General features: G+C 37.9%; 2 protein-coding genes across 4 annotated transcripts in view; one reads left to right on the top strand and one right to left on the bottom strand.

Moving 5' to 3' along the window:
• cep89 (centrosomal protein 89) overlaps positions 1 to 11,970 on the bottom strand; it is a 47,099-nt gene that overhangs the window by 9,228 nt on the left and 25,901 nt on the right. For all 3 annotated transcript variants that reach the window (XM_017304173.1, XM_017304171.1, XM_017304172.1), the window contains exon 17: positions 801 to 949. In XM_017304173.1, coding sequence (XP_017159662.1) covers positions 825 to 949 — 125 coding nt within the window. In that variant the 3' untranslated portion in view covers positions 801 to 824. The remainder of the gene's footprint in view (positions 1 to 800; positions 950 to 11,970) is intronic.
• The window catches only part of LOC103462211 (E3 ubiquitin-protein ligase RNF182), an 18,057-nt gene continuing 6,943 nt past the window's right edge, over positions 857 to 11,970 (top strand). Inside the window, exon 1 of the mRNA XM_008404863.2 lies at positions 857 to 1,112. Within this exon, the coding sequence (XP_008403085.1) occupies positions 1,049 to 1,112 (64 nt within the window). The 5' untranslated portion in view covers positions 857 to 1,048. The remainder of the gene's footprint in view (positions 1,113 to 11,970) is intronic.

Raw genomic sequence — 11,970 nt, 5'->3', positions numbered from 1 at the left:
GTTGCGAAAACGCCCAAGAATCTCCTGGAGTTCCTGCACTTCCCTTGGCAGACTTATGCTTGTCACAACTTGCGGGGTGCTAATGTCCCTGGTGGCATCCCATAATAACGCAGCATCTTCACTGCTTTTTATCATGATGCTATTGAGAAACTTCCTGACACACTGCATCACATTTTGGTGTGGCAACAGCAGTGAACCTGAAAGCAGGATTCAACATGCGATGGGGAAGTCTCTGGGGTTTCACTCTCCTTTCTGGAGATGATTTTTGAAAGACAGTTGCGAGAAAAAGAAAAAAAAATCCATCAGCGTGGTGAGAGAGATCCTTCCTCCTCTTGTGGGTCATTTTATCTCCAACGTCTCTCCATTGAATTGTATATAATCATTATATTTCTGCTGCTGCTTTTTATATCTTCAAATAAAATGACATACAGTATAGTCCCTCCCTAGATAGGATTTATTTTTGAAATCCTGTAGCAGGTGGAGAAGATTGATCTTTTCACAGATAATGTGTCTCATAACAAATTGTCACAACTTTTAACACATATGTAAAAAGCATATTCTTTACAAAAGCTGCATAATGCAGCTTTAATGAGCCAAATCAAACTATTAGATTGCAAAACTGAGTCAATGTTGTTTTCTTACACCTTTTTCTTTCTACACACACGGTTGTCTTTCATCTCATCGTATCCCCTCCTCTCATTCATACATTATCTCACTATCCTCCCCCATCGTCCTCCCTCCCTCCCACCATCTCTCTCTCTCTCTCTTGCTCTCTCTTCTCTTCTCGCCCCCCTTCCTACCGTTTGGACTGCAGCAGTTTTTCCTCAGCCTCCTGTCTTTCTCTCAGCAGCTTCTGCAGGTGAAGGATCTCCCTCTTGTAAGAAGCCGTCCTCCCCTCCGCAGCCTCCTCCAACGCTGCCAGCCTGGTTGACGCCTGCCTCCGGTATACCTGCACAAACACACACACGCGCGCGCGCACACGCACACACACACACACATGCAAAAAGGAATGATATGAGGAGTGTTGCTATGAAGAAGGTGGACTTAAATGAAGGACAGCGCAGCAGAGACAAGTGGAGCGGAGGAGGGGGTGTCAGACACACTGGGACAAGGTGAGGAGTAACAGCAACACACACACGCGCACGGAGGCACAAACTGCAATCTGTAGATTCCCGTCCACCCCCCATGCGACACGTTGTTGTTGTGAGAAACGTTGGGACTTTTCTTGCATGTTCTTTTTGTCTGAAGTGTGTGTGTGTACCTGGATGTGTGTGTTAGGCAGCATTTAGCTGGTAGGTTCAGATTAAAGGCGTCTGTGTACAGATTAGAAGCTGTTTTGCTACTGACAGTTCTGAACTGTTGCTGGTAGTGCAGCACACACTCATACAAGTGGAATAAGAAGCTCCACTAATGGAAAACACTGCCAGAGGAGCAAATAGGTGAGACCTCAGAAAAATAAAATAAGGAAAATGGACAATAGCTGAAAAATATTTAATATTTTTGTGTATGTGTGTGTGTGTCGCACCATCTCCTAGTTAAAGCATAAAATAAACATTCCTCCACGTCTGCACATAATGTCTGAATTTGAAAAATTTCCAGTGGTGATTGTGAGACTTTTGCACGAAAGCAGCAACATAAAGAGCTTTTTTTTTTTTTTTATTAATATGAATTTAATGCAAATTTACCAATTGACATTGTGCTTCCAAAACTGCATGATCGCTTTATCCTAAGCCAGAGCCAGTAAAGAAAGATGAGAGAGAAGCGCTCTGATGTAATAATTTGAGCATTCGGCATGAGCAAATTTCACCCCTGACTGCTCCTGTCTGTTGTTTGCACAAAAACCGAGAAAAGACGGGGGAGCAAAGTAAACAAGTTGAACTTATTATATTAATCTTAGTGTTTTTCTCTCGAGGGCGGAAAAAAAAGAAAGAGAAACTTGTTGCTGCTCCTTTAATTTCAGTGCTGCACTCTTTCTGTTCAGGCTTCTTCAAAGCGGTGACAGTAAACCATAAACTGCTGAGGTTTATAACAAGCCGTCCCCTTTGAGAAATCGGAGTGGATACTTTGCTTTGTTTTTCCCATTTGGACAGTATTCCTGATTTATGAAGCTATTGTGAGTCTTTTGTGGCATCATACCACAAAAATACTCTCTTTTAAGCGTGCTTTTAAATCATCTTGAAATATATATACAGACTCCTTTTTTCTCATTTCACTACTCTACAACCTCAAACTTTCAGTTTTACTTTGTTTTGTTCTTTTTTGTCACTGACTAAAATAAATCATGTCGAATTTGAATAAAAGAAAACAAACAATACAGCCCAAATAAGATTAGAGTAGGAAAATCTGAAAAGTGTGGTGTGCATTTGTGTATACCCTATCTGAAAGAATAATTTGCTGAAACCACCTTTCGCTGCAATCTGGAATTTCTAAGTCTGAACTTTCTGCCAATGCTTCTTTGGAAATTAGCTGAGGTTACATAGAAAAAATATCTGTGAGTGGTCATTTTTAGGCCTGAACTTTGACTGGGCCATTCTAACTTGTGAACTCTGGCTGTATGTTTAGGAGCTGCGTCTGTTTTCTCCCAGGGTTCAGTTATATTTAGCTCCACTAATCTTCAAATCAGTTCTGACCGACTTCCTCTGTTCCCTAGTAAAGAATGCAAGCCCACAGCATGATGCTTCCGCTTCCATGTTTCAAAGAATGATGTTTAGTGTTAGCTCTCCATCTCACATAGCATTTTACAAGCAGACAAAACTGCTGCATTGGTCCACACCTTGTTGTTCACTCCAAAGTCACTTCTTCTTGTTTTATTTCTCCAGTAGCTTTTTTTTTTGTAGTTCTGCCATACTCTTTCCATTTCCAGGTGATGGATGGCTCTGAGCTCTTGAACAGGCTTACAACCTGGACATTGTTCTATAACCTAAGCTTGTGTTAAACTTCTCCATAACTTTACTCCTGGCCTGCTGTCTGCTGTGTTGCTTGGTCTCGACTCTCGACAAAGTTTCAATGAAACTTTGTCGCCTGTTTCACTGAAACAGACGACAATCATAATCATAACCTGCCAGTCTGTCTAAAATCTACATCAATTTGGATTTGACTGATCGAAGGTTGTTCTGCTAGTTCAGTGGGATTCTCTGGCTTTCGTTTATACCTACAATAAATTACACACAGGTGAACTCTATAGGAAGTGTAACAGCACTGAGAAAGGCACAAAAACAGACCTTGAAGATACTCATTCATGTTCGTCTTCCTAATATCACTGTACACCGTGAATGGCTATCTGGACTGCTGTAGACATTAGCTGGTTAGTTAAATACCAGACTCTCTATGCCTGTCATCTTATTTGGTGACACTAGTTGTTTAATGCATCACAAAGGGTTTTATAAGATAAAGAGGTGATATGGGAGTAAAGCCACTGAGATTGTTAAAAATTCAGCACAAATACGCTACAACATGATGTCTAAAACCTTTGTCAAATTAAAATGTATGTACTCTCTTTGAATCAACCTTTGCATTGTTCTTCTCAGAATATCTTGATATTGAGGATAAACATACTTTCATAATGTATTCCTCTCATTCCCTTCATGCAAAGATAGAATTTACTCGTCCGACAGACTTGTGATAATATTATATTTAATTTAATCAGACAGATGTGACTTTTAGCTCCATCTAAAGCTAGCCATCCATCGTGCAGAAATGTTAGAATTTATCCCACCTACCTACACTGCTCTACGTACTCAGCTTCTCCAGTGTTTTACTTCAGAAGACAACTTGTTGCCAAGCATTTTATTTAGGTATATCAGCATATAGAAGTAAAACTCAAAATACACACAACACTTTTCAGATTTTTACAATGTTTTTCAAAACCGTGTATCATTTTCCTTCCATGTCACAATTATAATTTTTTTTTAGTTTGTGTTGGCTGACCCTGATAAAAATACACTGAAGTTTGCGTTTGTAATGTGACAGGGACGTAGAGGCTTATGGATATTTTTGAAAGGTTCCAGATAAATCAGAAAAAACCAGGCTTTTCTTTTAACATATTAAAACTGACTGAAAACATCACAATTTTTCTCTTTTTTGTGATAAACTGAAATGTAAACAGCCTAATGTCTTCTGTTTAAGAATTGGCAATTAGTATGCGTATCGCTGTAAGCGTCGGTGCATTATTGTTGGCCATAAAACATTTTTGACAAACTTGATAGATTTTTCTTCATGTCAAAAATGAGTAGGAATAAAAACAACCAGTTTCTTTTTGTGTTGAAATGAAGAAAAACAAATATACATATATGTCCAAACACTGTCCATTTATTCTACAGCATAATTCTCTACAAGTTCTTCAGCTAGGAAGCATCTCATTTTACCCCAAAACATGTCACCTCACCCAGCCAGAAATGTTGTGACAAACTGACACAAACCAGATTATTCCATTTTCCATCCTGTCACAAAATGTCTCCTGTGCGAGTCGCAAATCTTGGTGCATCGCTGGCTGGCGGGTTTTAATTCTGTTCAGACGTTTGCTGACATTTGCATCTTTTAACTGCATTTTGTCGCAACGTTTATGCTTCTGCTAGCAAGCCAGCGTGCAACAGTTTCAAGCAATAAGTTTCGAGCTGTGATTTTCAGTCAGCCTACTCCAGGTTAGCTTTGCCACATAAATCGCCTTGAATTGACTAAGACGAGATTGCATAAATTCAGGACAAATGCTCTGGTGAGTGAAGCAGACATGCAAAGAGCAAATAGGAAAATGAAATGTTGTTGAGGAAAGACGAGCAGAGGTGGATCTGAAATGGGACGGAATGAAAGCAAAAAGAAAAGAATAACTAGGAACGAATTAAACCATGAACTATTAAATGTCCCTCTGCAAGGCAGTTATTCCCTGTTAATTCCCTCCTGTGCCGAGCGATGAATGCAAATGGTGCTGTCTGGGTCCAGAGCTTGCAGCCAGAGAATCCAAATGTCTCGTGGCGCACAGGGAGGCGTGAGGGCGCCAGCATCTGGCCAGCTGATGAGGTGACATTTAGCCTGCTCTGTAAGCCGCCAAACATCCAGCCGTCCCTGCCAGATTTAGCCCAAAGGGGCACTCGCCTTCGCAACAAGGCAACCAGAATAATAATTACTGATGCAATAGTTGATTTTAACAACGATTTTATCCACTGAAATTCTGATGATACAAAGGAGCGTGGAGTTTTCAGATCTTTTATTAGACCCTCGGAGCATCCTACAATGTCTTAGCATTACACATAATCAAAGGACAGAAACAAGATCCATCTGTATTTGTTTACTGCGTTTGATCACCTTTACCATTAATAATGTGCTTACTTGGACGATGTGCCATTTTTTATTGCTTGTACAAATCAATCATTATCAACAAAATGTAACTTTTTTGACCAAAAAAAATTTATAAATCCTTTAACATCAAAGTGAAAACTGATTTCTGTAACAATGGCCACTGTAGATATTGAACATTAAATTAGAATTAGAATTAGAATTTGCTGTTGTTGTTGTCACTGTACACTTATACAATGAGATTAAAACCCAACTCTCAAAAATAGTGCAAACAATGCAAGAAATATACACCATTTAAACATAAATTGGCGATATTTACAATCATATATATATTTAGGTAGATATGTACACATGTACCATAATATAATCAGTGCATGTGAGAGATCAGGGCTTATTGCTTTCAGAAATAAGATGTTTTGAGTTTGTTTTTGAGTGAATGCAAAAATATTCACCCCTTTAAAGTCGGTGAATATCAAATCTTTCCACACTCAGTGCTGTGATTGCAGCCATATGTGCATCTACTAAATGCTGACTCTAAGGGTGTGAAAATTTATGCAATCACTTATTTTTTGTTCAATATGTATTTGTCATCCAGTTGTAGAAATCAGTTTTCTCCTTGACATTAATGTCTTTTTTTTATAATTTTTTTGTTGATCATGATTACTTTCTAAAAGCAACAACAAAAAAACAGTAATAGTATATTTTATAGGCACTGAAGCGTAAACTGAAGAAAAAATTCATAAAAACTTTATGATATTCTGTAAATTTCTGGCCTTGAACTTCCCGAGGTCTTACTTCATGTTTGTCTAAATGAATACATTCAGGGTAGATTTCTGCAGAGGCAAACTTTAAATCTGCCAAAAATAGTAGTGAGGTGTTTTTGTTAATTCTACTTTCTTGTCTTAGGACAAATGATGAGGTGTAACTATTGTGCTAATTCCTACATATTTATGCTACCATGAATTGCAGTAACGTCCAATTAATGTGCGATATCCTAATCCATTAAACTGAACTTAAATTCAATAAGATATAGAATAGAACTACCGCTGCTCATAGCAAATAACTAAACCATATCTGACTCTTCACATTTTAAAGAACTAATATCTTCCACATGATCATAATAAACCTGATTGGAAGCTGATCAGCGGGGCTGATAGCAGTCAGATGTCTGCAGACATAATGCAGAATGCTGGGGATGAGATTCGCTATCGGTCTTGACTTTGATTCTGAAAAATCCCAGCTAGAAGTGAACTACTCGTTTTACCTGAAAATATCGGAATCAAGTCCCTTGTTTTGAAAGAAAAACCTTCATATGCCGTGCTTTTAATCTGATCAATAACTATCAGATTAAGGGTCATGTTAGCGTGTGTTAACATTCTGAAAAGGATTTACATTTCCCTGAATGAGCTCCAGTGTTGTATCTGCCTCATGCTGCAGGCAGCAACTTTTACGCTCTCGCTGCAGAGCAGAGCCAAACGCTGCATTGTAAACACTCTCCTCCCACCTGATCGACTTGCTGTTATTTTAATTAACACCTCGCAATCTCAGTAACAACATCATGTCCCTTGATCCATTCCATTAATTCACAAAATCAAATGCTACTTAAAGCCCCCGAGGCAATAACTCTATTCAACAAGCTATAAAGCGTCCGTCCGCGCATGTATAAACAGATTAACCTTTTCGGCTCTAATTAGGCGACTGCAACATCCATCTCAGTGCATCAAACAGAGGAGAGTTCACTGCATGGAGGAGGAAGAAGCTGGTAGGAAACGCAGGACTTCAATGGACTGAGCTGGTTTGTAAAGTGTTGGAAAGCAGACAAAGTGACAGAGCAAATGGATTCCTTTGTAATAATTGGATTTTAATGGGGCTTTTTAGGGTCTGAACATGAAAATAAGGTATATATATAATCCAAATACTTAAAATCTGACAAATAAAACAAACTATGAGATATAAAACAAACTATGAGAGATATAAAAGAAAAAACTAACTATTAATTTGTTTTTACCATTTTGTTCTGCAAGACAGCAGGATGCGTCGATGCAGAGCACATCAACATCAGTTTTCAGGTCTTGCCACAGATTCTCAATTTGATTTGGGTCTTTACTTTGACTAGGCCATTCTACCCTATAAATATCGTTTGATCTAAATGATTTTATATCAGCGTTGGTTGAATGTTTAGAGTTTTTGTCCTGCTGGAAGTCAAGTCTTTAGTCGTCTCCAACAGGTTTTCCTCTAATTGCCCCCGTATTTAGCTCCACCCGTCTTCACATGAACTCTGACCCTTGTTTCTGCTGAACAGGAATGAAGCATAATGCTGCCACTCTGGTTCATCACACAGATGCTTTGAGTAGGGTTGCGTGCATTATTACTTGCTCCAAAAAGTTCAATCTCAAGTCTCCTACATGTTTCCAGGCAAACTGTAAACATGACTTATAGCTTTCTCCCAACAATAGTTCTTCTTGCTGCTCTCACGTAAAGTCCAGATTTGTATTTATTTTTTTCTTGATAATCACAATGCCACTTGTTGGACTGGATGTTGTTTTTTGTGTTCAAACGATCATTTCTTGCTCTGTGTCCCACTTCCCCAAACAGAATTGGTAATAAAAAGAGAATTTGTTTACTCAGATCTGTTTACATGGAACATGTTGCAAAACGATAGAAAATTAGCTGAACTTATTTTATTGAGCATTTTTAAGTCTTTAGAGAGGAATTCTTCAAATTGTGACAGTTTTTAAACATTGGCCTTTTAATTGTGCATCTATTTCGAATTGTTGAAAAAGAGATTTTTAATCTCAGTGGGACTTTTCTGGTTAAATAAATGTAAAAAAATAAAATAAAATAGAGGTATCAGAGTAAAGCAGGCAGCTTCTTATTTAAATAGAAAAACAGCAAAGTTGTTATTAAACTTCATTATCTGCAAGATTCCCTTCATTTTCTGCAACCTAACCCAACAAAAGACCTACACTTGTTGCATTTTGCTCACATTCAGTATTTTTAAAACCATGTTGTAATGCTCAGAATGCTTCAGAATCACATATTTAATTTGTCAAATGTCCATCACTTAAAATACCCATAAAATACAGCAAAGTTTGTGGAATTAACATGACAAAGCTGCTGAAAAAGTTCAAGCTGTATAAGTAGTTTTGCAAAGCGCTGTGCGGCCAGTGGAAAGCTGTGAGAGTCACAAGCATCCACATGAGGTCACCGCTCAGGTCAACCTAGACACACTAATTAACCTGCAGCATGTTTATGTCGGTGAAACGCAATTAGAGCGAACACACAAAGTCCTGCCTGGACACAGTCCTGCTGAGATGATGCTTTTTAAAATATGATGTGGAACATGGCGAAAACATATTCCCCAGTTTTAGAATTTGATGTTATTGCACCCAAAATGATCATCTGTACTTTGCTGAAGCAAAGATATTTTACTTGGCATGGAAGCATGATCCCTTTCCTGCTGCAGAACAGAGTTATTTTCTGTCAGTGAGCAGCCGGTTCAACCAATAAGTCGTTTCGCTTGTGAGCTGCATTTTGATGAGGACATAAAAGAGTTCGAAACTTTGATGTTGCTGCTTTTTATTCTAGATTTTGTATAAATTAGTCACTAAATCTTCAGCAGTAGATAGCTTGGTTGCGGCTGTGTTTGCACAAGCGAATAAAGATTCTCCTTCCACAGCTGGTAACTCATAAGGCTTTTAAATAGCTGAAGAGGAAATAAAACTGTTTCTAAAACTGTAGAAAGATCAGCTTCTGCAGACTGCAAAGCTTTTTAAAAAGATATTTTCCCCTTGACAACTCTAGTCCTTATGTTGAGATCAGAGCAATCCATGTTCTGGTTTTTTGTTTTTTCCCCCGTCTCACTGCCTTACGCCATCCTGTCCGACCTGCATCAGCTGGCAGGAAGCCACGTACCCAGTTATAGGTCACATGCATTGCTGCTTAGGCTGCTCATGAAATATGTATTGATAGGCATAATTCTGACACCCCGAAAAACTAAAAATACCTGATTTTTCATGACTGGAGTTCGAAGGACAAGAGGTGTATAAACACAGAGAGTGAATGCTGGCCTAATCAAGGAAAGGAACACAAAACAATAATCAAATCCCAGGACCTGACACTTTTGGTCTAATGGCACACACATTCAGTTGTTTTTCCATAAAACATTGAATGCTAAAACTTACAAAAAAAATAAAATAATAAAATAAAAAAACTAAAACATTTTATGCACAAACTGGGAAATCTCCCAGTTTTTTTAAACGTCCGCATTCAGTGTCTAGAAGTCAACAATGACTTTGTTAAGGTGGGACATTGACACTGTGTAATAATTTGTTATAATGTTTTATTTTCCGGCACTTTAAAGCTGCTGAGTTTTATATGCATTATTAATTTTAATAACGTTGACGTCTGTTTGGGCTCTCAATTAGTTTGAATATTCTGACAACAGCAATATCAGCATCTTCTGATCAATTCTGAGGTGATTCACAAAGATGATATTCTGACAGCAAAGGTCAACACTTTCCATAGCAATCTGCAAATATAAGAGGCAGATAAAAGATGTGTATGTGTGTGTATCTTGGGGTTTGGTGGATGAAGGGCTGACAAGCAAGACAAAGGCAATTGGAAGAGTTTCATCTTCGAAAAAAATCCCAGGGCAGACATACATACTCCAAAAGAATTGCAACATTTTTGTAATTTCTCACATTTTAGTGCATGCTTTGCTTTTCTAACTTTACAGTCTGATCCCAAACGATAACAGTTTAATTTAGTATTTTAGCTCATGTAGTTCTTGTATGCTAATGTAAAAGCGTGTTGTTAATGTGTATTCTTAACCAAAAAAACACCTCGATATCAGATTAAACCCGGGGAATCAAACATTATTGGCTTTACAAAACATGAAATAGAAACATGGCTCAGATTTGATCCATAATCCACTTAGATACAAAACTATAGAAACAGAGTTAGTGTAAATGCAGTTCCTGAGATTGAGGAATCCTCCTCATTAATGTAGGAGAGTGATTTTTTTTAACGAGGTATCGTGTGAACACACATATTCACGTGATTCTAATTGCAAAATTGTATTTTTTACACTTTAGAGGAATATCCACAAAATTTTGTGCACATTTGTAATGGAAACGCAGCTGCTGAGTGTCGTGAAAGAAATCTCCTTCAGCGCTTTGTATTTGCAGCATCCGTATTTTTCGCTGCCAGGTACAGAGGCTGAAAGCCCTTGTGGATCTGTGTGTCACAATAATTAGATCCCTAAATTAGTCCAGATGCATGAGAAATGATGTCATCTGCATAGGGTTAGGGTTAGGGGTTTTTTTTTTCTTTTTTTTTCTGTTCAACATTTGCCTTGATATAAGGAGCCCTGGGTTTTGTCCTTGGGAGATCTCAAGCAGTTTCTTCTTTCTGACATGTTTCAGAGGGCTTTTTAACGCAGCAGACCTGTTGCTGAAATATTTAACAGTCAGCAAGTCAAAGAGGAGCCTGTTGGGCATTTGCCAGCCTTCACCTATTCAATGTATATTTTATAATCATGAATGAATGCATGACAGCCTTTCTTTTACATTGCTTCTCCGTGATTGGAAGAGAACTGGTTATTGCATTAACATAGGTGTTAGAAAATAGGCAATATGCAGGACCAAACACTTTCAAAAAGATAAATCAAAGACCTTTTCAGCAGTTCCGGCAAACCCTGTTAACCTTTACTAATTCATTTTTAATTAGCCACAAAGACCGTACTTCCCTTGCTGATTGCCACTTTCGGAGAATACATTAGAGAATGCACATAAGTACTGCACCATCCTTTAGGAAATGAATAATAGAAGAAGAACTGATTGTACTAAACACAGAAGATGTACGTGCAAACACTTTGGAGATAATACTAATAAATTCCTCAAATTGAAGAAGAAGATGAAGAAGAAAAAGTATACGTTTCTTGAAAACATTGTGGTTGCAAGGCAAACTGAAGTCTGGGAGCTGTGACCGGTGCTTGAATTGAAATGATATTATGCTGCCGTGAAAACAGGCTCAGGAGACCAAGTACAAACACAGTCTAACTGTGGCAATCTGGGCAGTGAGTCAATGGCTGTCAAACCGAATGGCAGAATGCAAAGACCCTAAGTTGACTGGCACGTCGCTGAGTTTGTTGTTGTAATGGATTTATGCTCGTAGTTTATTGCATGTACAGCTTCAGAAAGGGTTAAACACATGGTTTTTGGATTAACTTAATCAAGAAAGATACATCAAAGGGATAAATATCAATATGAAAGTTAATTTAGCTTAAAACAAAGACCAATCGGGTTAATCGGGATTAATTGATTAGTGAAATGATTGTCAACTAATTTAGTAATTGATTAATCATTAACCAGAGCATACTTACTCAAAAAATGCCATTAACTAAAGGAATATCACACATAGAGCAGTAGTTCTCTGAAAAAAAGTCTCATATTAAGAACATTTTGCAATCCAATTATGAGACAGTTAATCAAAATTTTTTAAAAAGCCCAACAGATCAGTCCTGCACTATACTGATCTTAAAAGAAAGGGCTGAGCTTGTCACATGTTGATGCTAGAAGTGGTTTTTTAGCTGCATATGAATAATTTGGTACAAATGATCAAACGTACACTAACAGAATGCTATGTTCTGCATTTAAGTGAAAATTTTATATATATATA

The sequence above is a fragment of the Poecilia reticulata genome, linkage group LG3, assembly GCF_000633615.1.
Source record: "Poecilia reticulata strain Guanapo linkage group LG3, Guppy_female_1.0+MT, whole genome shotgun sequence".
Lineage (NCBI taxonomy): Eukaryota > Metazoa > Chordata > Actinopteri > Cyprinodontiformes > Poeciliidae > Poecilia > Poecilia reticulata.
Note: the sequence above shows the minus strand (reverse complement) of the source record. Positions and strands in the feature narration are given on the sequence as shown.